We start from the raw sequence: 22,833 nt of genomic DNA, 5'->3' as shown, positions 1-22,833 counted from the left end.
TAGTTTTCAAGGTGCTGAAGAGTTATTATCATACAATGACTCGTTTTTCCTTGTTAAATCCATTATAGGAGAACTCAAATAGAAAATGATTTTGTCAATAAGTAATCTGGGCAGAGTTTAGAAGCTATACATTTCATTTAAAACATTGATCAGAAAAAAAAAAAAAAAAAAAAAAAAACATTGATCAGCGATTTGTGATTTTTTTAGCTTAAATCCACAAAGCCTAGTTATCCATTTTTAAGGCTCAGAAATTTATTCTTACATACAAGCCTATCAATGAACTTTTTGGATAGGAGTGGGTGAGATTAATGAGCTTGTTATAATTTATTAGAAAGTGGTATGTGGATGACTGCCTACTTTAATTAGTTTTATTACTGTAGAAAATTGTTTCATATGCCAAGTTCATCACCAAGCACGCCTGGAAAACATTAGAGCAGTAATCAGACTTGATATGAGGTACCTTTCATTAGGCAGTATGGCTAACAGCACTTATAATGAACAAGGAGGGTATTAAAAAGATGGACATGACAGCATTTAGCAAGAAGGAATATATCAGATCAGCTATTTTTGTGAAGCAAAGTGCAAAGTATAGTACTTCAAAATACTGTTGTGGCATACAGGGTATTAGATTCATAATTATGGCAAAACATTTATTAAGTATCTCAGGTTCATCTAATAAATCTCAATGCAATTTTTCTATGACTCATACATTATCATGAAAATGTTAGTAACCAGATCTTCTAACAAAGTAATACTTCAAATGATGTTTTTTAACCATTACCACCCCAAGGAATAATACACCTATAACTTTGATCAGATAGAAAACTCAAGTCACAATGTGAAGGAACAAATCCAAACATAAAGCATTATTTCAGATTAGAGGTAAATGAAAAATTATGAATGTACTCCATTGGAACTGACTGGCCTCTTTTGGTTAGTTCTGAGTAATAAAAATATTTCTTTTTAAAATGTTCTTAATACTTTTTTTTACCTGAGGTCAAAATTAACCTTAGAATCATTTAATATTTAAGATTTTGGCCTCATATAAATATTAGAAGTTAAACCTCATGAACTAACTAGAAAATAAAGAAGAAACTATATACCCCTATACTCTCTCACTCTGAAGACATGCATATCCTTCATAATTTATCAAATTTTATTTTATCATATCTTGTTAAGTAGTGTTTAAGAAGCATAGTCCTCATGTCACTGATCAAGAGATGAATGTTATTATGTTTTTACATATATCGATAGCATGTTGAAGTTTCTGACCATCCAATCTAATGTTTACCTTTTTTAAAAAAAAATCTTTATTTATTTATTTATTTATTTGGCTGCGCCAGGTCTTAGTTGCGGCATGCAGGATCTTTAGTTGCAGCATGTGGGCTCTTAGTTGCGGCATGTGGGATCTAGTTCCCTGACCAGGGATTGAACCCGGGCCCCCTGCATTGGAAGCACAGAGTCTTAACCACTGGACCACCAGGGAAGTCCCTAACATTTACCTTTAAGAGTACATTCTCTCAATATTTAGAATTATTCCTTTAATTACGTGAGCTATACACTCAAGACATTCTAATTTCTCTTCTGCTATTACAGAAATAATGCTAGTGTAATTTCAGGTGGAGAACTGCAATTTATGGCTTCTCCTCTAATGTATTTTGTTTTCACTGGAAATGTTCTAATTACAAAGCATAACAGTTCAATAAGCTATCATTAAATAACAAACGCAGAAAATACCAGCAACTGTTTTTCCATTCAATATAGATATCACCTAGGTTGAATAAAATCTAACTTTAAAAATATTAGGAATAGCTTTTAACCATGTCCTATTCCTGAGTAATCTTATTAAAACAACAACAAACAAACCTAACCGTCATCACTAACAGTAAAAGACACAACAAGGTACCCCAGTTCCAAACCCCACAAGTATTTTTAGTGTCCTAAGGAAAGTTGCTTGCCTAAGGTTTATTAGTAGCTTTCAAAATTACATTGTAAATATTCTGATTTCCTATCTTACAACACAGTGATTCAGCATACAAGTCCACCATCAATTACTTTTACTAAAGGCAGAAAGCATCATAAAATTCAGCTATGCATATGCTTAAAATTAAAATAAAGGCAATTGGTACTATTAAAAATGTTTGCCTATTTTGTAGTCATTTCAAAAAATTACTCTTTTTGGGTTATATTTCATTTTGTTTGTAGTACAGATTATTGATTAGTGAGTAAAAGAGGATATAAAAACTTGGGAGGAAAAATAACATTTTTCCTTTTGTGTGATAAAAAGAAAGGTCTTCACAAGGAAAGACACTTACTAGATAAAATCATTTTTTAACACAATAAGAAAAGCCTACTTTTCTTTAAGAGGAAATCAATTTAACAGACAAGTCACAGTAATTCTGCCAGGATGTTCTTGAGATTAGAGAATGATTTGAGGCTTCATTTTATCTGCTACACCACAACTCAAAATGTTGGAAAACTACAATAACTTAAGCGTTAAGCATGAAAATATTTTCAAGTATGAAAACAGTCTGGTGATTGATTAATCTGCCATTAAAGAGTTGTAATTCCTAGTCAGTTTTTCACATGACACTGAAATATCTGCATTTTGTTCCAGTAGTGAGTGTGAGTTATACCTGACATTTTCTGCGAGAAATTTTTGCCTATTAGCATATATAAAGCAGTCATCAATAAATAATAAATATATATTTGGTAAGTCTTTCACCCATCACCTATCAAAAACTGGTCTTAATTTTGATAGTGAAAAGTAATTGATATAAAGTTTGCCATGTTTTCTCTCAACATTTTTATGAAACCACTGAAACTTAATTAACTAATATACTGATTCGAAAACAAAACTCTAATGATAATCTTCACTGCCCCCCTAAAATAATATTTTGAATAACAATGCTAAGAAAATCTTTAAGAAATAATGGAATGTATTTAGAATTCAAAATTGTTACATAAATTCTTTCTTTTTATTTTTTAAATTACACCACATTAGTAGCATTTTTGCTTTGAAGCTAAATGTTCTCAGAGTGAAAAGTCACTGTAGAACTAAAATTTATGAGTAGAATTGTGTAATTTCTTGCCTTAGTCTTACAGTACCTGGGATTTAAACAAAGTTGAAAACTCAGGGGACTATCTAGTCAAAATTTATACTGATTATATGTTTTAGCTCCTTCCAATTGCCAGCGGTAATGATGCCTAAGAATCACTCCATGACACCAATTTAAGTCACAGCAATGTAGAAACAGTAATAGGAAACCAGAGGATACATCCCACAAAGCTGTGTGTAAAAAGAAAAGCAAGTATTATCTGCTGGGGTTCCAAGTGAAATCCAAATTCCCATTCCAGTACTGGAACCTATGAAATTGGCACAAAATTGAAAACCCTTAAATTAACCGAACCACCTCATGAGCTATGGCCCAACATAACATATTTGGAAGTTGTTTACATTCAAAATACTACCTCACTTTTTACAAAAATGTCACTTTTGTTCCATTTCTTTGCTTCTTAGTTTACAAAAATGTCACTTTTGTTCCATTTCTTTGCTTCTTAGCGCCTGACATTTTCTAAATACAATCACTTTATCTGGTAAAAGGGCTTTAGCTCTTTCTCTCTCTAGTTGGGAGGAAAAGAAAGAGTAGGATGTACAAAGAATAGATTTTGATTTCTACCAATTCAAGTATAAAATTGTAAGATGGTATAAATGGGTCAATGAAAATATATTTTCCTTTAAGACATCCATTTCTTCATAAAAAATTTGGTTATTCAATAATGTTATTTAAAGAAAAATAGATGATTATCAAATCACTAGTAAAAAAAATAGCATTATGTATAACAAATAATGTAAAATATATTTTTATTTCTTTGAATATTTGGGTGATAAATTTAATAAATTAAACTAATAGCTTTAGAATAACATGTTTTATAAATAAACAAAAATACCATTAGAAATAAAATAGGAATTTTTTTTTTCTAATAAAGAGATTTTATTCTAAAGATAAGACTATTATGGACTGAATAACTGTCCCACCAATTCATATGCTGAAGTCTAACCACCGAAGTAAGTTAGATGAGGTCGTGAGGGTAGGGCCTCATAATGGAATTAGTGTCCTCCTAAAAAGAGGCAGAGAGACTAGAGTTTTCTCTCTCTTTCTCTGTCTGTCATATGAGGACAGAATAAGAAGGAGGCTACCTGCATGCCAGGAAGGGGCCCTTTGAAGGAATCAAATTTGCTGGCACCTTGATCTTGGCCTTCCCAGCCTCCAGAACTGTGAGAATAAGTATACGTTGTTTAAGCCACCCAGTCTATGGTATTTAGTTACAGCAGCCTGAGCTGATTAAGACAAAAACCAACAGGTGATAATTAGGAAAATTTATGTAAATATTAGCAGCATGTAAGCACTTTAAAATTATAGCTATATAAAAGGCTAAATAACAAATAATGCATTAAAAAGTCCATAGCTATATTTATGACAGCAAAAGCAGTCCCACAAAAGAACAATATTCTGTATGTGCAGGATAATCATTAGGTTCTAAATAAATTTTTAAAATATCTCTTGCCTCTAGTACTTTTTTTTCCTTTGAAACGAATGAAAAACATCAAAACTACTGTTTTCCTAACTTAAGTGATAGATTTCATTTGCATTATTGTTCAAATGACTTGTTCCATTCAGACTTTTAGTAAACTATTGAGCATGAAATTTTATTTGACTCCTAGAGTTTGACTTTGTCAGTAACTCAGTTTCTTTGTCATTTGCATGTGGTTGTGCTTTTGTGAGTGTGTACATGTGTGAAAGAGAAAAAGCAGCTCATGAGAAAGAAGGCAAGAATGAAGCAACTGAGTAACAGGAAGACAGAAAGTGCCAGGGAGAGATTTGGATAAGGAGGTCAGTGGAAGAAGAGAAAATGAGAGGAAGAAAAAGGAAGACAGTGATTGGTACAGTAGATGGTAACCTCTGTATACACCAAAGGATAACAAATAAATAATAGATAATACAAGGAAGATAATTTGCTTTGGGCTTTTTTCCTAACAATTGAGGATAACATTAAGATACTGAAAATCTTGTTTAATAACTCATTCTTTGACATATATGTTACTGAAATATTAATCTAAATGACATATGACCCAGTCTAAAAATGGTAATCCTTATATGCCCTAATTTTTCCTTTTGTGATTGCAAGTTTTTGACCTTCCACTCACATATTTAGTACCAAACATATATTGAGTGTGGTATTAATCATCTGTAGGTGTGTAACAAATTAAATAGAATATTTATTATCTCATTCAGCTTCTGTGAGTTAGGAATCTGGGTGTGGTTTAGCTGGGTGTTGGGCTTAAGGTCTCTCGAGGTTGTAATCAAGATATAAGCCAGGGCTGCAGTCTTCTCGAATACAGATCAACTCGAGCTAAAGCACCCTCTTCCAAGCTCACTAACATGAGTGTGTCTATAGGGCTGCCTCATAACACGGAATCTTCCCAAGGGCAAGTGGTCCAAGTAAGAGAGAGTAAGTTAGAATGACCAAGAAAGGCAGCCTAGATATGAATGATCTAATATATAACTTGGTAAAAATTACATTTTTCTCAGCAATCTACTTAATAACACACACAAAGATATTCACAAAAAAGTAGCCTTTTGAGTTCACCGTTAGGACAACCATTTGGTTTAGTTTAGCATCAGCAAACTGGAGCTCAACTGATTTCTAGGGAGAAAAAAAGATCACAGATAATTTTCAAAGCAGAAGAACTAACCGTTTAAACCTATAATATTATTTCAATCATCAAAGAAATGGCAAATCCAAAGTTCAAATACAATCATGTTATGATGCCTTCACTCTACAAAAAAATGTTCTATATTTTGCATTTTGCCTCTTTTAGAATTGTGAAGAGTTGCACTATTGCTAAATTATTTTCAGATTAGTTTACTATACCTTAAAAAAACAAAACAAAACAAAAAAACTGTAGGAACACAGAAAAGCAGAACAATGCATCTGTTACACTGCACATTTCTTTAAATGTCTTCTTATGGGATCACTCCAGAAGGCTCCGCTGGGCAAATATCGCGAATGTTAAGATAATGACTATCATACACATTTTTTGAAATTTGAATGATGCACAGAGCATCTGTGAGATAGCTGGGTACCATTCTCTAGTCAGATAAACGGCATTCAACTTGCTCTGTAGTACAATCACATTCAACAGGTAATTCATCTTAAGTTGAACTGAGTGTGAAAGTAGTGATGAATTGCTCTGGATCTCCTAAACCACAGAGTATAGATAGAACACATCTCATATGAGCTCTAGTGCACAAAATTTAAGGGTCCTTAAGGGTCCATAAATGTTTTATATCTTTAACTGTCTCTACTTCTGTATCAATGGAGAGATAAATATGAGTTACTGTCAGAATTTGTGAACACAGAGAAAGACTCCAGAAAAAAAAAACTAAACTCCATTAATGTGTACGTATGTGTATAACGTTTAATTTTAATACCAGATGGCATTTGTCACATAAGGACAAGGTCCTTTTGATTATGATTTACTTCAAATTATTTGTATACAATTTATTACAAATAGGTAATATATACAAATAAAATCAATTAATTTCTGTTTAAGTGTTAAGATATTTTACTTCTACTTAGTTGTACCTGGTGTTGCTTAATATACACAATCCTGAAAATCTGATTTATAAATAAAACTTTTGCATAAAGAACATTTTACATGAATTGGGGAAACTGTGTGTTCAACTGCCCCTTGAACAACATGAGTTTGAACTGTACAGGTCCACTTATAAGGTGATATTTTTCAATAGTAATAATACAGTACTACACAATCTGCAAGGTTGGTTGACTCCACAGATGTGGAGGGCCGACTATAAATTATACTTGGATTAACCCCTGAGTTGTTCAAGAGTCAACTATATTTTCATAAAGAGAGTATCCATCTGCATTAGAAAGACTTACCTGCTATGTTCACACATGGGTAGGCTGTTTCATTAAGATTGATGAGTTTCTTGTTTAGATTTTTGGCATATTGCAAGTCTCCAAATTTCAAACAATTTATGTTCTAGAAGTTTCTGTCTAGGTAAGTTTATGAAAATGTAATATATGCATCCCCTTTTCTTCCTCCAATGTTTTCAGTGATCCTGCCTACTCTTTTGGCTTCAACCGCCTCCCATTATAGGAACCCATACAGCTAACAGTCATGAACTACTTGTACGACTTCACACAGACTGTACTTACCTCCATGCTTCCACCATCTTCCCTTCTGCTCAGAATGGCCTTTCCCTATTCTAGCACAATCTGACTTATTATTAAAAATTCAGCTCAAATATTAGCTTTCTGGGAAATATGGAATCTCTTGGTCAAAATTAGATGTGTTTACTTAAAAATCTATTTTAACCCTTAACAATCTAGCCTATAATTGTAGTTTGTTTGTTTCTTGCCCCACTCCTCACTAGAATGCAATTTCTTAGAGGAAAGAAACCATGGCTCAATTGACTTTGCAATCCTTACTACAGTGGAGTAACTGGAAAAGAATAAATATTTTTTTAAAAGTTGTCTGAGTAAGAAAAATGGAAAGAGGGGAAGGCTCTCCTTTAAACCTCTGAATCCCAGATTCTAACAAAGAAGAGTACAGAGAATCCTAAACAAGTCTTCAGGTGTATTTCTTAATTGTCAAAGTTCTGGAGTGATCCTTGGGTAAAATATCTGTATATTAAGTGTTCATAGGTCAAGAAATGTTTAAAGAAACACAAAATTAGGATGCCCCTTCGGGAGTCAGGAAAGAAATTTATCTCTCATTCTGTTTAAAATCTGCATACAGATGCACTGCTAATAAGTGTATTAGGATTTTATGCAGTTATTCAGAATCCTTTAAGGAGACCAAAGGCTATTTAAGAACCCATTTTTGTTAAAAACAGGTTTCCCAAAGGCCTTGTACAGTTTGTCAAATAATAAGCCAATTCAAGCTCGATGTAGAAACACCTCTGAGAACACAGGAGAGAGTTAATTAAGTGAGTTAGTGACCCGTTTGCTAAGAATTGTGTTCCTGATTGGAAAGAACCTTGGACAGAAGTATTTTACAGAGATTGTTGCAGACACAATGGGTTGCCATGATTTTTTCCTCTACATTTCATTTGAGAAAAGAAAGAAGTATAGGCCGCCAAAGGAGAATGAAACAATGAGATACTTCATAGAATAAAGAAAATTATTTCGTATTTACAAAATGGTTGGTCAGTTTAGTAGGCAGTGACAAATTCTTATTGGTTAACAATACAATGTCATCATTAAAGTATTTGGAAGTGACATAGGCCAGCAGAAAAGAGAGCCTGAATTGCTACTAATATCCAAGTTACAAGTGATTTTTTAGGAAATCATGGGCTAGGGATTTTCAACGAATTCCCTTGTTGAGAAAAATAGTTTCCAAACATGGCATAAATTAATTTTCTTCATTGTTCTGTTAAACAGCTTAATTGGTTAAGTTTTATTAAGTTATTATTATAATGAATAGTTTAAAACTTTTACACTTTTATTTTAATAAACACTTCACTTCTTACAGAGAACATATTATGGCCTTGATACTCTGCTTTGCTTTCTGTTTAAATGAGGCCTGCCATTACACTCCATGCAGCCCACACCTCATGCACTGCCGTCATTAGGTGACAAGTGATAGCTCTGTAGGCATAAGATACCTAAGGAAAAAATAACCAGTATTTTTGGTGTGTTCCATACATGCAGCTTTATCAGTGATGCTGTCTATACTTAAAGACCAAGTGGTGGTCTTTTAAAGATTTATTTTTTATTGATTGATTGATTGATTGCTATGTTGGGTCTTTGTTTCTGTGCTAGGGCTTTCTCTAGTTGCGGCAAGAGGGGGCCACTCTTCATCGCGGTGCGCGGGCCTTTCAGCGTCGCGGCATCTCTCGTTGCGGAGCACAGGCTCCAGACGTGCAGGCTCGGTAGTTGTGGCTCACGGGCCCAGTTGCTCCGCGGCCTGTGGGATCTTCCCAGACCAGGGCTCGAACCCGTGTACCCTGCATTAGCAGGCAGATTCTCAACCACTGCGCCACCAGGGAAGCCCCAAGTGGTGGTCTTTAAGCTTCTCAAAGGCAGCTGAACAGCTTCCCAGATTAGTTCTATTTATATTCTAGTTTTTTACTAGTTGGCTATTATCAATAATTTGTTAACAATAAATCAGACAAAATACTTGTTCATTGTATGAAATGAATTAGAAATAGTATTATTGTTTACTTTTTGCCATTTTTCAAATATTAATAGACAATCTATTACTTTTATTAACTATGATAATAAATGTTGTAAAAGACCCAAAATGACAAGATAAAAATTCAAATTACTGAAGAAGAGTGTACATTTTATATGATAGGAAAATATAAATGATCTCCTATCTCATATCTGCCCCTACTAGATGTTAATGGTAAAATCTTATTAACAGTAGCATTAATTCAAATGTGAAAAAAAGAGTGAAATTATATACAGTCAGCATTCATATTGTAAGTGAATGTAACATCTTAACTTGAGTGTATTTTTAAAATAATTTACTGGTTAAAATTATAGACACTTTCAACCCAAAATGGCATGTATTACTTCATTTACTCATTTATTCATTATATATCTTGTGTGTCTTATTCTAAATAGCCAATAATTATTACTTAAAGGACTACTTTATTTTTTATTTATTTTTTATTCAATTTTTTCTGATTTTGAACTTCATGTGCTATTCTTTTTTTAATTATTAATTTTTATTGGAGTATAGTTGCTTTACAATGTTGTGTTAGTTTCTGCTGTAGAGCAAAGTGAATCATCTATACATATACACATAGCCCCTCTTTTTTTGGACTTCCTTCCCATTTAGGTCATCACAGAGCATTGAGCAGAGTTCCCTGTGCTATACAGTAGGTTCTCATAGTTATCTATTTTATACATAGTAGTGTAAATATGTCAATCCCAATCTCCCAATTCATCCCACCCTTCCCTTCCCCCTTTGGTATCCATGCTTTTGTTCCCTACAACGGTGTCTCTATTTCTGCTTTGCAAATAAGTTTATCTGTACCATTTTTCTAGATTCCACATACAAGCGATATTATATGATATTTGTTTTTCTCTTTCTGACTTACTTCACTCTGTATGACAGTCTCTAGATCCATCCACGTCTCTGCAAATGACACAATTTGGTTCCTTATTATGGCTCAGTAATATTCCATTGTATATATGTACCACATCTTCTTTATCCATTCTTCTGTTGATGGATATTTAGGTTGCTTTCATGCAAAGGACTACTTTAACTTGGTACATAAGACTAAACAAATGCATATTTATAAAGTTTCTTAGTAAAATGTTTATACTTTGTCTGTGATCTTTTATAATATTAAAACATAACTTTAAAAATTCATTTTATGACAATTAAGTAGTTCAATACAGCTATTTTAACCATTTAAGTGTACCTTTCTTTAACTCAAACTTCTTATATTTTGTAGATTTTGTGAAATCTATAAAGTTGTTCTTCATCTATTCATCATTGCTTTTTTACTAATATACACTTGTGGTGTATGTGTGGTGGTGGTGAGGAGAATGTTGAAAAGAATTAAATCAGTTTTGTGTATAAAGATGTAGGTTTTCTATTTCTGAATAGATATATACATATATATATACACATTTAATTCATTTATATGTATATACACATTTAATTATTTGCATATATATATACATACACAATTAGAATATACACATATTTATATAAGATATATAGATGTTTAGAAATGCTGACATGTACACACTGCTATATTTAAAATGGATAGTCAACAAGGACTTACTGTATAGCACAGGGAACTCTGCTCAATATTATGTAACAACCTCAATGGAAAAGAATTTGAAAAAGAATAGATACATGTATATGTATAACTGAATCACTTTGCTGTACACACCTGAAACTAACACAACATTGTTAATCAACTATACTACAATATAAAATAAAAAGTTTAATTAATTAATTTTTAAAAATGCTTATGTATGGCTCATAGTTCCACTCTTCCAAGATGTTTCAGAAATCTATGAATTCAGGTTTTCTGCTTGCCTTTCATTTAAAGGTAGTATCTGGACGTTTAGGAAAAAGCAGTCACAATTTGTGACCATGAGATCAAGCTTACAGGAAAATTCTAATTATTCTGTGCAATCAGATTATATCACCAGTATTTTATACATACGAAAACGCTAGAATCATAGAAATTTATTAATTCTGGCACCTGCTCTTCTCTGTCCTTGAAAAATATACAGTCTACCTTATGTTCCCCTCTCATAGAAAGGCTATCCGTACAGAGTAAAACATCAGAGAACTTGCCATTCCTATAGCTGTTTCTGAGAAGTTCTTCATTTAAAAAGTTTCGTTATATCATATCAGGTAATTCTGTGATGCCAGGGGTAGGTGCAGCTTGGCCCTCAAGCTGACCTTGGCAGAAACATAGGAGAGAATATTAATGAGGGCACTAACTTTGGCATTTTATACTAGACAGTAACTTGCCAAATCAATAAAAATGTCTCTCAACTGTTTGAATATCAGCCATCCCAAATGTACGTATGACAAATAGATATTAGGTATGAAAGAAGCATATAAACATCAGTGAACAGAAGTCATGACATGATGGGAATTATGTGACAACAGAAGCCAATCCTAAACAGAAGTTACCGGCTAGAAACAAAGGAAAATTGAGAGAAATTAGGCAATAGTGGAGGAGAAGAAGCAGATAAAGAAAAGCAGCACAGAAAAGGAGTAAAGAGTTTGGTCGACTAATGTGGTGACCGTTGCATATCAGACCATGAGAACCACAGTGACTACTAGAGGATGATGATTTTCCAGTTCGCCACGAGTTCTTTGCTGGAGTCGCCTTACACGAGTTTGCAAGAGCTGACTGTACTCACCTTTTCCCAACTCCAACTTCAGAGACTTGACCTGGTAGCTTGAAATTGGCCATGGTGGAGCAAGGGCACCATAGAAACTGGCAGATGCTACAAATCCGTTTCTCCTTAAAGGGCTGATTATTAACCATTTACCAGCACACCACTGGTTCTGCTTATTTTGCTTCTGAGGCTATTATTTTCCTCCTTAATTCCCTGTTTTATTTATAAAATAAACTCACTTTTACTGAAGTAGCTTGAGGTTTTTTGTTTTTGTTCTTGTTTTTTTTTTTCTATTTCTCCAACATCCTGAAAAACCTGAATGTCATTTTCTAGTTATCCTTCCTATTCAGTGAGATTTATTGAAAGTCTATTATTAATTAGGCACTGTAGACAATGCATTATGCACAACCAATTCTGAGATAAATAAGACATCATACCAACCATCAGATCAATAATAGTCTAATGAAGAAACATAGGGAATTACTCCAATGCACTGGCATAGGTACTATAACTGAGCTTGTTTTGAGAGGTACAGAGGAAAAGCACAAAAGAAAGATACAGTCTACTACTTGGGAGGAAGTGTTGGTGTCTGAAAATATTACTCAAAAAATGTAATAGTGGATCTTTGACTTAATGATGACTAAGCTTTGGTTATACAGATAGCTTATAAGGAGGCACAAGTTGTTCTAATAGAGGAGACAAGAAAGGATTTAAGAGAAAAGGGACTGAAGGGAGCCAGTAGAATGGTGCTAAAAGATGATGGTGAAAGGGGGAAAATTCAGATATCATAGTCACAAATGTCGGTAAGCTGCTTCTCCCTCCAAACAGTTTATCCTGCCTAACCATCACCATGAGACATGAGAAGTTCTCTCAGTTCACTATCTTAGTCATCTGATTATAGTACTGTTGTATTATTTTCTTATTCAACACACTGCATCTTCCTCACTTTAGCATCCTTTACAGCAGGGGTCTCCAACCCCCAGGCCATGGACCGCTACCGGTCGGTGGCCTATTAGGAACCGGGCCGCACAGCAGGAGGTGAGCGGCAGGCCAGTGAGCGAGGAAGCTTCATCCGTATTTAGAGCCGCTCCCCATCGCTCGCATTACCACCTGAGCTCCGCCTCCTGTCAGATCAGTGGTGGCATTAGATTCTCATAGGAGTGTGAACCCTACTGTGAACTGCACACGTGAGGGATCTAGGTTACATGCTTCTTATGAGAATCTAATGCCTGACGATCTGAGGTGGAGCTGAGGCGGTGATGCTAGAGCTGGGGAGTGGCTGCAAATACAGATCATCATTAGCAGAGAGGTGTGACTGCACAGAGACCAAAATAAATCAACTGCTTGCAGACTCATATCAAAACCCTATCAGTGAGTGGCAAGGGACAAGCTGCATCTGGTGGCAGGCTTTATAGTGGCAAGTGAGTTGACGTACTTCAGTTGCACAGCTGCATCTGGTGGCAGGCTTTAAGTCAGAATCCAACACTTACTTTAGTCTGCACGTGGCCCGCCCATTATTTTATTTACCACTTCCTTTCCCACACTGCGCACTTGTCTCAGTCACAGTTTTGGTAAGCCCACAAGCTAACCCTAGCCAAAATGAGTAAAACACAAATGTCGCTGGTGAGCTTCTTTGGAAAGGGGGAAAGACCCAAGGATGAGACAGCAGAAGGCTCGAAGACTGTCAACAAAAAGAAAGCTGCATTTAAAACAAAATACCAAGAGTCCTACTTAAATTACGGGTTCATTGCAACAAGTGATTCACATTCTCCAAGCCCGCTTTGTTTAATGCGTGCTGATTGGTTATCCAACAAAGCCATGAAACCTTCAAAACTGCTTCGCCACATGGAGACCAAGCACCCTGCATTAAAAGACAATCCTTTGGAGTTTTTCAAAAGAAAAATATGTGAACACGAAGAACAGAAGCAATTATTCAAGGCCACCACTTCATCAAATGTTTCTGCACTGAGAGCATTATTCTTAGCGGCTAACCACATTGCTAAAGCTAAGAAGCCCTTTACTTTTGGTGAAGAGTTGATCCTGCCTGCTGCTAAGGACATTTGCCATGAACTTTTAGGAGAGGCTGCAGTTCAAAAGGTGGCACGTGTTCCTCTTTCGGCTAGCACCGTAACTACACGAATTGATGAAACAGCAGAGGATACTGAGGCATAACTCTTAAGAGAGAATTAATCCAGGTTGATGAGTCTACCGACGTTGACAACAAGGCAACAACGCTTGTTTTTGTGCGATATATTTTTCAGGAGGATGTGCATGAGGATATGTTATGTGCATTTTTGCTGCCAACCAACACCACAGCTGCAGAACTATTCAAGTCTTTGAATGATTTCATACCAGGAAAACCGAATTGGTCATTTTGTGTCAGTGTATACACGGACGCAGCGGCTGCCGTGACTGGATGGCTTTGTGGTTTCACTACTCGGGTCAAGAGGTTGTTTCTGAATGTGAGTCAATGCACTGTGTCATCCATAGAGAAATGCTGGCTAGCCAAAAAATGTCACCTGAACTTAACAACGTTTTGCAGGATGTGATTAAAATTATCAACCACATTAAAGTACACGCCCTTAACTCACGTCTGCGCAGCTCTGTGAGGAGACGGACGCAGAGCACACACGTGTTCTCTTATACACAGAAGTGAGATGGCTTTCTAAAGGTAGATCACTGGCCAGAGTTTTTGAGTTACAAGAGCCGCTCCAGAGATTTCTTTTAGAAAACAGTCACCACTGGCAGCACATTTCAGTGACAGAGAATGGGTCGCAAAACTTGCTTACCTGTGTGACATATTCAACCTGCTCAATGAACTCAATTTGTCACTTCCGGGAAGAATGACAACTGTATTCAAATCGATAGAGAAAGTGGTTACATTCAAAGCCAAACCGGAATTATGGGGGTGACGAGTGAACATTGGGATTTTTGACATATTTCAGACATTAGCAGAGATTTTGAAAGAGACTGAGCCAGGGCCTTCTTTCTCGCAGTTGGTGCAGGATCACCTACCTCAGCTTTCAAAAGAGTTTGAGCATTACTTCCCAACCACAAAAGACCCCCAAACTGGGAAGGAATGGATCCGCGACCCATTTGTGAATAAGCCAGGTGAATCGACTTTGTCCGTGGCTAGAAGAGGATCAACTGCTTGAGATCTCAAATGACGGTGGCCTTAAAAGTATGTCTGAGACAACTTCAAATCTCCATACATTCTGGATTAAAGTCAAGGTGGAATATCCTGAGATTGCCACAAAAGCACTGAAGAGCCTGCTTCCATTTCCAACATCCTATCTTTGGAAGCAGGGTTTTCTGCAGTGACGGCAACCGAAACGAGATTACAGAGTAGACTGGACATAAGCAACACACGTCGGGTGTCACTGTCTCCCGTCACCCCCAGATGGGACCATCTAGTTACAGGAAAACAAGCTCAGGGCTCCCACTGATCCTGCATTATGGTGAGTTGTAGAATTATTTCATTATATATTACAATGTAATAATAATAGAAATAAAGTGCACAGTAAATACAATGCACTTGAATCATCCCCAAACCATCCCCCCTCCCCCCACCCCCGGTCCCAGGCGCCAAAAAGGCTGGGGACCGCTGCTTTACAGGGTCTGGCACGACACTCTGGTTAGGAAGGCTGAATACATATCTGTTGACCTGAACAAATGACGTAAAATCATTGAGAGCATGTTGGAAAACATACTTAAAAATCATGTTTGGTTTGGCATTGAAGGGGTTCAGGACACACTACTCCCCAAAGATGGCACAACGGCACATTAAATATTTCAAGTTGAAGAATCTGAGAAGTGGCATGTGCAGGAAGGACTTTCTGACCTTCCCTTGAAGCAGGTCATAAAACCCTCCTGTGAGAGGTGCCCTTCCTTTACCTGGGGGAAAAGAGCATCTTCTTCATCTCTGAAGACGAGACACAGAGAGAATCTGAACAAACAAGCCTTGCTACAGTTCCGCCGTTTTACTACACTCACCTCATACTCTTTGTCCTATCATATCTTTCCACAACTGTCCACTCTTCATCAGACCTAGCATAAAAGCACTCGGTTTTAACTGTTTCTTTGTGTCTTCACTTCCTCATGAAGGCCCCTGTGTCATGAAAAACTTAGATTAAATAAATAATATTTGTATGCTTTTTGCTCTTTAATGTGTCTGTTATAGGGATTCTAGTCAAGAGCTTAGACAGATAAAGGAAAGGGATAGTTGTTGTCTCCCATAGCATCATAAATAAATAGTTTATTGGAGAAATAGTAAAATTAAGTATCAGGTGCATGGTAGATTTTATAACTGCTATCTAAATTGTATGTATGCAACTCAATCTATTTGGATGCTTTTTTGAGAAATTATCACTTATCAGTGCATTTAAATATTTGTGTATTAGATGATAGCCAATTTATTTTTTCCCTAATATAAAAGGTTTACATTTTTTTATTCTGTTACTAATATGTTTTAAATTACTAAGCAATTTTTCCCACTAGCATATCAAAGATAAGAAGCACTATAATTTTTTTTTTTTTACTTTACATCTCTATTTTTTTTACTACAAAAATATAATTCAGTTCTTTTTTTCTTGATGGGAGAAAAAGGGGCTGATTCTTGATACAAGAAACGGGGACTATCATGGGCTCAGTAGTCCTCCTTCCCACTTTGAGCTTTGACTATTTTATGCTTTATGCCACATTTTAATATAGAAGGAAGTATCAAAATTTCAAAGAGAAAACTCCATGGCCTCTTTAATGCTCTCCCTGGCTTAGCTTACCACTGTTAAAACTGAAATAGAAGTGCAAGAGCTAGTCCCTTTCCTGTGTACCTAGAGTAGCTGGAGTCCCCTTGCAATTAGTTCCTTTGACATGAATTTGAGACAGAAAGGGGGCAGGGCACAACCTTTAAAAGAATAACATAGCCATTGAGGATACAACATAAACTGGTTAGAACCAACTAGGTCCAAGATGGCAGACAAGTTGACTTCCCCTAGACCTTGAGCCTCATTATACGCTCATTGTAACACATCAGCATGCTAAATGACACACCCACAGGCACCATGACAGTTCCAAGCCTGACCATAAAAGGTCAAAAAGTGGGCAGTGGCCCAATTCCTAGAAATCCACGCCCCTTCCCCAAAATAGTTGGAATAATCATCCCACTCATTAGCCTATGAAATTACCCACCCCTGTAAAAACTGACAACTCTGTACCCTGGCAACTCTTGCCTTCTGAGATGGTCTGCACTTTTGTCTATGGAGTGTGTATCTCCCTGAACAAACCTTCTTTCACTTTACTATGGCTCGTTCTTGAATGCTTTCCTGTGCGACGCCAAGAGCCCACACTTGGCAGCTGTCCCAGGGACTCGTCTGAGACCTAGGACATGACCATCCTCTCGTGCCCCACTTTTTTTCCTGCAACAAATTCTTTGTGCACTTCTAATCTGGCACTTTTCTGCTCCCTTGGTTCCATGGATCAAGTGACCAAGACCCTGGAGCACTACCTAGAACAAGGGCTTTATTTTTTTTACCCAATCCCACTTTAAAAGTGGGACAAAATACTAGCAAAACATGATAAATATTTTTATAAAGGGAAAATATTTTTTTTACGATGAGAAGAGAAAAAGGGTTACCCTCAAATTACTTAGTTTTAATCTGCGTTTAAATCTGATGAGTCTTCATAAATTTATTTTGAGTTTAAACAATATATTCATATCAGTGGGAAAACATATATATACAGGGTCCTCTGTGTTCCTCGTTTTATCATTTTAACCTAGTTTTACTATAGCTTCAGAAAGTACCTAATGAAACTTAAGAATTACTTTTATTCAATAAGTACTTAATGAAAATTTAAAAGAGGACATAAACATATATATATGAAACTAAGCAGGACCCTGTTTGGTACAAAGCCTTTCTATGTCCCCCTTTCTTGTTTCTTGTTTGTAGGAAATAGGCCTTATTCAGCTTCCTGAGTTCCAAAGAGCAGATTCAAACAGTTGCTAATCAGGGAAGGGAGGGAATGTAGAAACAAAGGAGAAGCAGTCTAGAAACAATAGTGCAGAGATAAAGCAGGGTCCTGGTTCCTCCTCAAAGAATATACATAACAATACCTTTGAGTTCTTCTGCGGGGGAACTAAGGCCCCCACCCAGGTAGAGGATGGTGACTTCAAGCTGAGCACAAGATTCTTGGAATATGTCCCTGTTCCTTCACCACCAACCAATGAGAAGAAAGTCTGCACACAATGGAAAACAAGAAGACTCTGACAGCCTGTCCAAATGATTCTCCTTTTCAAAACTTTCATGGTCGAGCAGAATCTTGGGAATTGGTTTTTGGACATGAGTCTGCCTTCTCCCCAGGTTGCTGGCCTCCTGAATAAAGCAATCTTTCCTTTCCAACCAACAACTGTTTTTCAAGTACTGGCTTTCAAGCAGCGATCAGCCGAACCTGAGTTTGGTAACACACACATATATATATATATGGTTCTTGTCCTCTAGTAGTTCAAACTTTGACATGAGAACTGGGAACATAATTAATTTCAAAACTTTTCAATTCTTTTAAAAAAAATTGTAAGAAAATCCATGTGTGTGTATCATAAGTACCTCAAAATTTAAAATAGAGGCTATTTAGCACATGACATAAAGCTATCAAGAATAATTGAACATATTACATAATGTAATGTCATAAAACAAATCTATAGACTGCTCAGAAACTTAGATGCTAAAAAAGACCATACTAGCTAACTTCAATTAAAAAACTTAACTTGATTATTTTGATGCAAGTTATTCTTCAAGAATCATGCCTTAAAATGTTGAAAAGTTGCTTGTATTTCTGTGCAGAGGAGTTGAATATAGAGACAAATGTTACATTAATGAAATCATTACAAGTTATGTAAAACATGAAGATGATATTTGGCATTTAAAATTAAATATTAAATATTTTCATATTAAATATTTTCTTATGTATTTTAAAAGCTTGGTTTTTAGGTAAAATCAAAACATATTCTGAGTAAAATGGGAAACATATTTTAGAAATGTAAGTTCCACACTGCATGTAATTTAGCCAAGGGAGCAGGTATGGTTGGAATTTTTTTTCCCCTGTACTTAACTTCATTACCGTTACTGATAGCCATTTTATTCACAAATTACTTTACGAGGTTCAAGTTTTTGTTTATTTTATTGAATACAAGTCTCAGTTAACAGTGTTTGCATTGCTAATATCAAAGTGTATTGATACCTCAGTTGGGTTTTCTTTCAAATTTAAGTAGGCAATTTGACCATTTATGTGAGAATACAGTAAAAACAGATTGTGTTCATTTTTCTTGTTTTTAAAATATCTGTAGAAGTGCTGACAACACAAGAAGACAAGGCTTCTCCTGCTTTTTAGTATCTGCCAGAATAAGGTGCTAATGAAATCAAGCTAATGGGTTGTCATTTGAATACAAATGTAACACGTATTTACTGACTAACTATTGTGTAAAATACACTGCTAAATAGTGTGGCAAATTACAGAGACAGCACAATAATGTGATACATGGGGGTGGAGTGTATAGGAAGATATGGAAAAATAAACATATGCCAATAACTGTAACAATAGTAGAAAAACTTTATAAGAAACTCAGAGATGTATTTAAAATATTCTGTTATTTGTCCATCAGTAATCACTCCCCCTTCTTCCTAGTAACACAGCCCCAGTGTTTTGGGGATAGTAATGTATCTGATCAAAAGATTACATTTCTCCAGCCTTTTTTGTTGTGAGGTCTGGCCAATGACACATAAGCAGAAGTACTGTGTGGGATTTCCAGAGGGGCTCTTCACATGAAGAGGCTCAACTAACAAGTATGTCACTTTTCACCTTCCCCATTTCCTCCCTGCTACTACTTGGAACGTTGCTTTAAAACAAGAACTCCACTAGACTAAAGTGGTCTTTATTACAGAAGTTGGACATGCTCAAAGCAAGACAGAACAATAACAGGAGTCAGGGTCCCCGACGACCTCCAGGAACAGCCCTATTTACCCCCTCTGGGCTGCTACCTCCAGACTTTTTTGTGTGTAAGAATAAATACAATAGGGTTTCAGTCACTGTTATTTTATGTTTTTGTTTTGATTTGCAGCTGAACACAATTTCTAACTAAAATGAGGTACCAAAAATGTTACCAAGATTATCAAGTCAGGAAAAGATCAGATGCAGTTAAGGGAAAAAAGGATATACGAGACAGAGTATTAAATAACTTCACCACATTGGGTTACTTCAAATTAAAACACCCAATTCTTTCTATTTTGGGGGAATACAGGTTTTACCTCAACTATACACAATTGTCTGGCTAATTCTACATCACCTGTATTAACTGGATGAAAACAGGGACCAGATTAAATTTATGATAACTCAAAAGACGCTTTGATTAGATAATTCAGTATCAGAAGAGAGCATATTATCATGATTTCTATTAACATAAACAATGATAATAAATCCTTACCTCTCTGCATATCAGATGCACACACACATATATACACTTAGGTATACGAGTACTGCATATACATAGAAACATGTTAAAGCACAACATGACATAATAGCTTTTTCATTTAACAAATATTTATTAAATAGGTATTCTGTGCCAGTCACTGTTGCAATGAGCTGGGAAAACAATGGTGAATAAGTCTGTGCCCATGCTAACCTTCTATGCTACTGAGCAAAACTAGTTTTAAATTCATACATATAATTTCATGTCAGGTGACAAGGGTTTTTGTACTATGAAAAATAATCAATGTCACGAAGTAAGATAAATCAGGAAAAGGAGCTGGAATACGACAGTTATTTTAGGCAGGGTAGTTGGAGTAGGCTTTTCTGATGTACTGTGACACAGCACAGATTCTTAAATGCAGTGATGGAATGAGTCGTATGATAATCTGGAGAACGAAGAATGGAGACAAACGAAAAGTTAGTACAACTGTCCTGAGGAAGGAGAGAATTTGCTATGTGTAAGAAACAACATGAGGTCAGCATGGCCAAAGCTAGAAAAGACATGTCAGAGAAATCAGAGATGAGATCGGGAAAAGCTACCACGGGCTAGAAGATACAAGGCTTACAGCCCTTGGCAACTAATTTCACTTTAACCTTGTGTTTGATGGGATGCTTCAAGTGTTTTATGCAGGGGAATGACACAATACAACTTGTCTTTTATAAAGAAAACTCTGGATCCTTGTGAAAAATGGATTATAGAGGAGACAAGTGTAGAAACAGGAAGGCCAGTAACAAACCACGTCACACTCTGGGTGAGAGGTGATGAGGATGATGGTATTATAAGTGGAAGAAATGGAGAGACTTGGAATATACTCATATATATTCAAGGCAGAGCTGACGTGCTGATGGTTGGAATGGGTGTGAGAAGAAATGAGAAGAATAGAGTCAAAGATGAAATTTTTTTTTCTCCTTTGGCCGGAACAATGAAGGAGTTCACAAAATCATTTACTGAAATGGTGAAGGAGATCTGTAGACCCAGAGAGAAATAGATTTAGGACAGTGAGGTGGGTATAATGGCATAATAATCAAAAATTTTGAATGGTTTTATCAATTTGGAGATTCCTAATAGATATACTAGTGGAGCTACTGAGTAGGCATTTATATATATGAGTCTGAAACTCAGGTAAGTCTGGGATGGAGTTAAAATAGTTGTGAGGCATCAGGCCATAGATAGTATGAAATCAACCAGGGAATGAGCGCATCCAGAGAAGAGAAAAGACTGCAGGGAAGGGGATTGGGATCCAGGACAATATAATATTTACAAATTGGCTAATATCACTTGAGATTAGGCATCAGAACTTTCACTTCCCAGGATAAAAACTGCCCCTAATATTTAAAAAAATGAATCACTAGAAATTAGAGTATCATATTTTTAAAAAAATGTAAATATTACCTATGCTGATCCAAACGTAGATTAACACAATACTTTAGGCCCACATTTATCTAACCCCTAGAAGCAATCTAGATAAGGTTCGAGAGGAAAGAGTCTCCTCTCCTGTGAATTCAGAAGACAGTATGTTTCTTAAATCCCAAGGTAAATTGTCTGATGAATTATTCCACAGAAACAGAGGAGTTAACTGCAAATGAAAAAGAACTATATGCTATTAGATTTATTTTAAAGTATTTATTATCATTGTTTTGTTAATAGCAATCATGATAATATGCTCCTCTGTGATACTGAATTATCTATCTAGTCAAAACATCCTTTGAGTGGTCATAAAAGGTCCTCTGATCTAGTCCCTGTCTTCATTCAATTAAGACAGATGACACAGAATCAGACAATTGTGTAGAGTACAATTTATAGCATAGCATAGTACTTGAAACAATGGGTTTTGAAATCATTCTGGCTCTGCCATTTATTAGAGATATACTGGGGATATTAAAAAAGACTCTAGTTTCAGTTTCTTCTTATAGAAAATAAGGTTAAAGACGCCTAGTCTAATTTACGGAGTTTTTCCTGAGAAAAATATATGTAAAACATCTTAAAGTCTGTTTAACCCATTGGAAGTGCTCGAGAAATTAAAGCTTGTACCATAGTTATTTTTTAGATAAGCCATAGATTTAAAGAGTCTTTATGGTTTAGCAGGAGTAACACTCTAAACAGATAACTTTTGAGCAAATATTTGGAATACGGTCTATTTTAAAACCAAACCTGAATATACTAGAATTTTGACTGTGTTTATAACTTTTAACATTATCTTAAAAGAAATGTTATGTCTTATACTTTTTAATTGAAAAAATACTGGGTTATCTGCCTCATACATGTTGAAGTCTAAAATATAAACACAGACATAAAATAATGCTTTGTTATTCAGAAAGAGGGATATACTACTTGAAATGAATTCTGTGATAAAGTTAAAAAACCATAAACCTCAATTTAGAAAGCAGATTACTCAAAAT

At 35.6% G+C, this 22,833-nt stretch overlaps 1 protein-coding gene and 1 non-coding gene across 7 annotated transcripts in view; both read right to left on the bottom strand.

Moving 5' to 3' along the window:
• CCSER1 (coiled-coil serine rich protein 1) overlaps window positions 1-22,833 on the bottom strand; it is a 1,296,175-nt gene that overhangs the window by 707,205 nt on the left and 566,137 nt on the right. For 5 of the 6 annotated variants that reach the window (XR_009503213.1, XM_059922414.1, XM_059922413.1 and 2 more), the window contains exon 8: window positions 18,026-18,148. The exons of the other annotated variant lie outside the window; for it this stretch is intronic. Coding sequence is in view for 4 of the 5 variants with exons in the window: in XM_059922414.1 (XP_059778397.1) it covers window positions 18,026-18,148 (123 nt within the window). In the remaining variant the exon portion in view is untranslated. The remainder of the gene's footprint in view (window positions 1-18,025; window positions 18,149-22,833) is intronic. 6 annotated transcript variants of the gene reach the window in all.
• Window positions 1,414-1,486, bottom strand: TRNAG-UCC (transfer RNA glycine (anticodon UCC)). Its single transcript has one exon. It is a non-coding gene; the product is annotated as a tRNA-Gly (tRNA).

This window comes from Balaenoptera ricei, chromosome 5, assembly GCF_028023285.1.
Source record: "Balaenoptera ricei isolate mBalRic1 chromosome 5, mBalRic1.hap2, whole genome shotgun sequence".
Classification (NCBI taxonomy): domain Eukaryota; kingdom Metazoa; phylum Chordata; class Mammalia; order Artiodactyla; family Balaenopteridae; genus Balaenoptera; species Balaenoptera ricei.
Note: the sequence above shows the minus strand (reverse complement) of the source record. Positions and strands in the feature narration are given on the sequence as shown.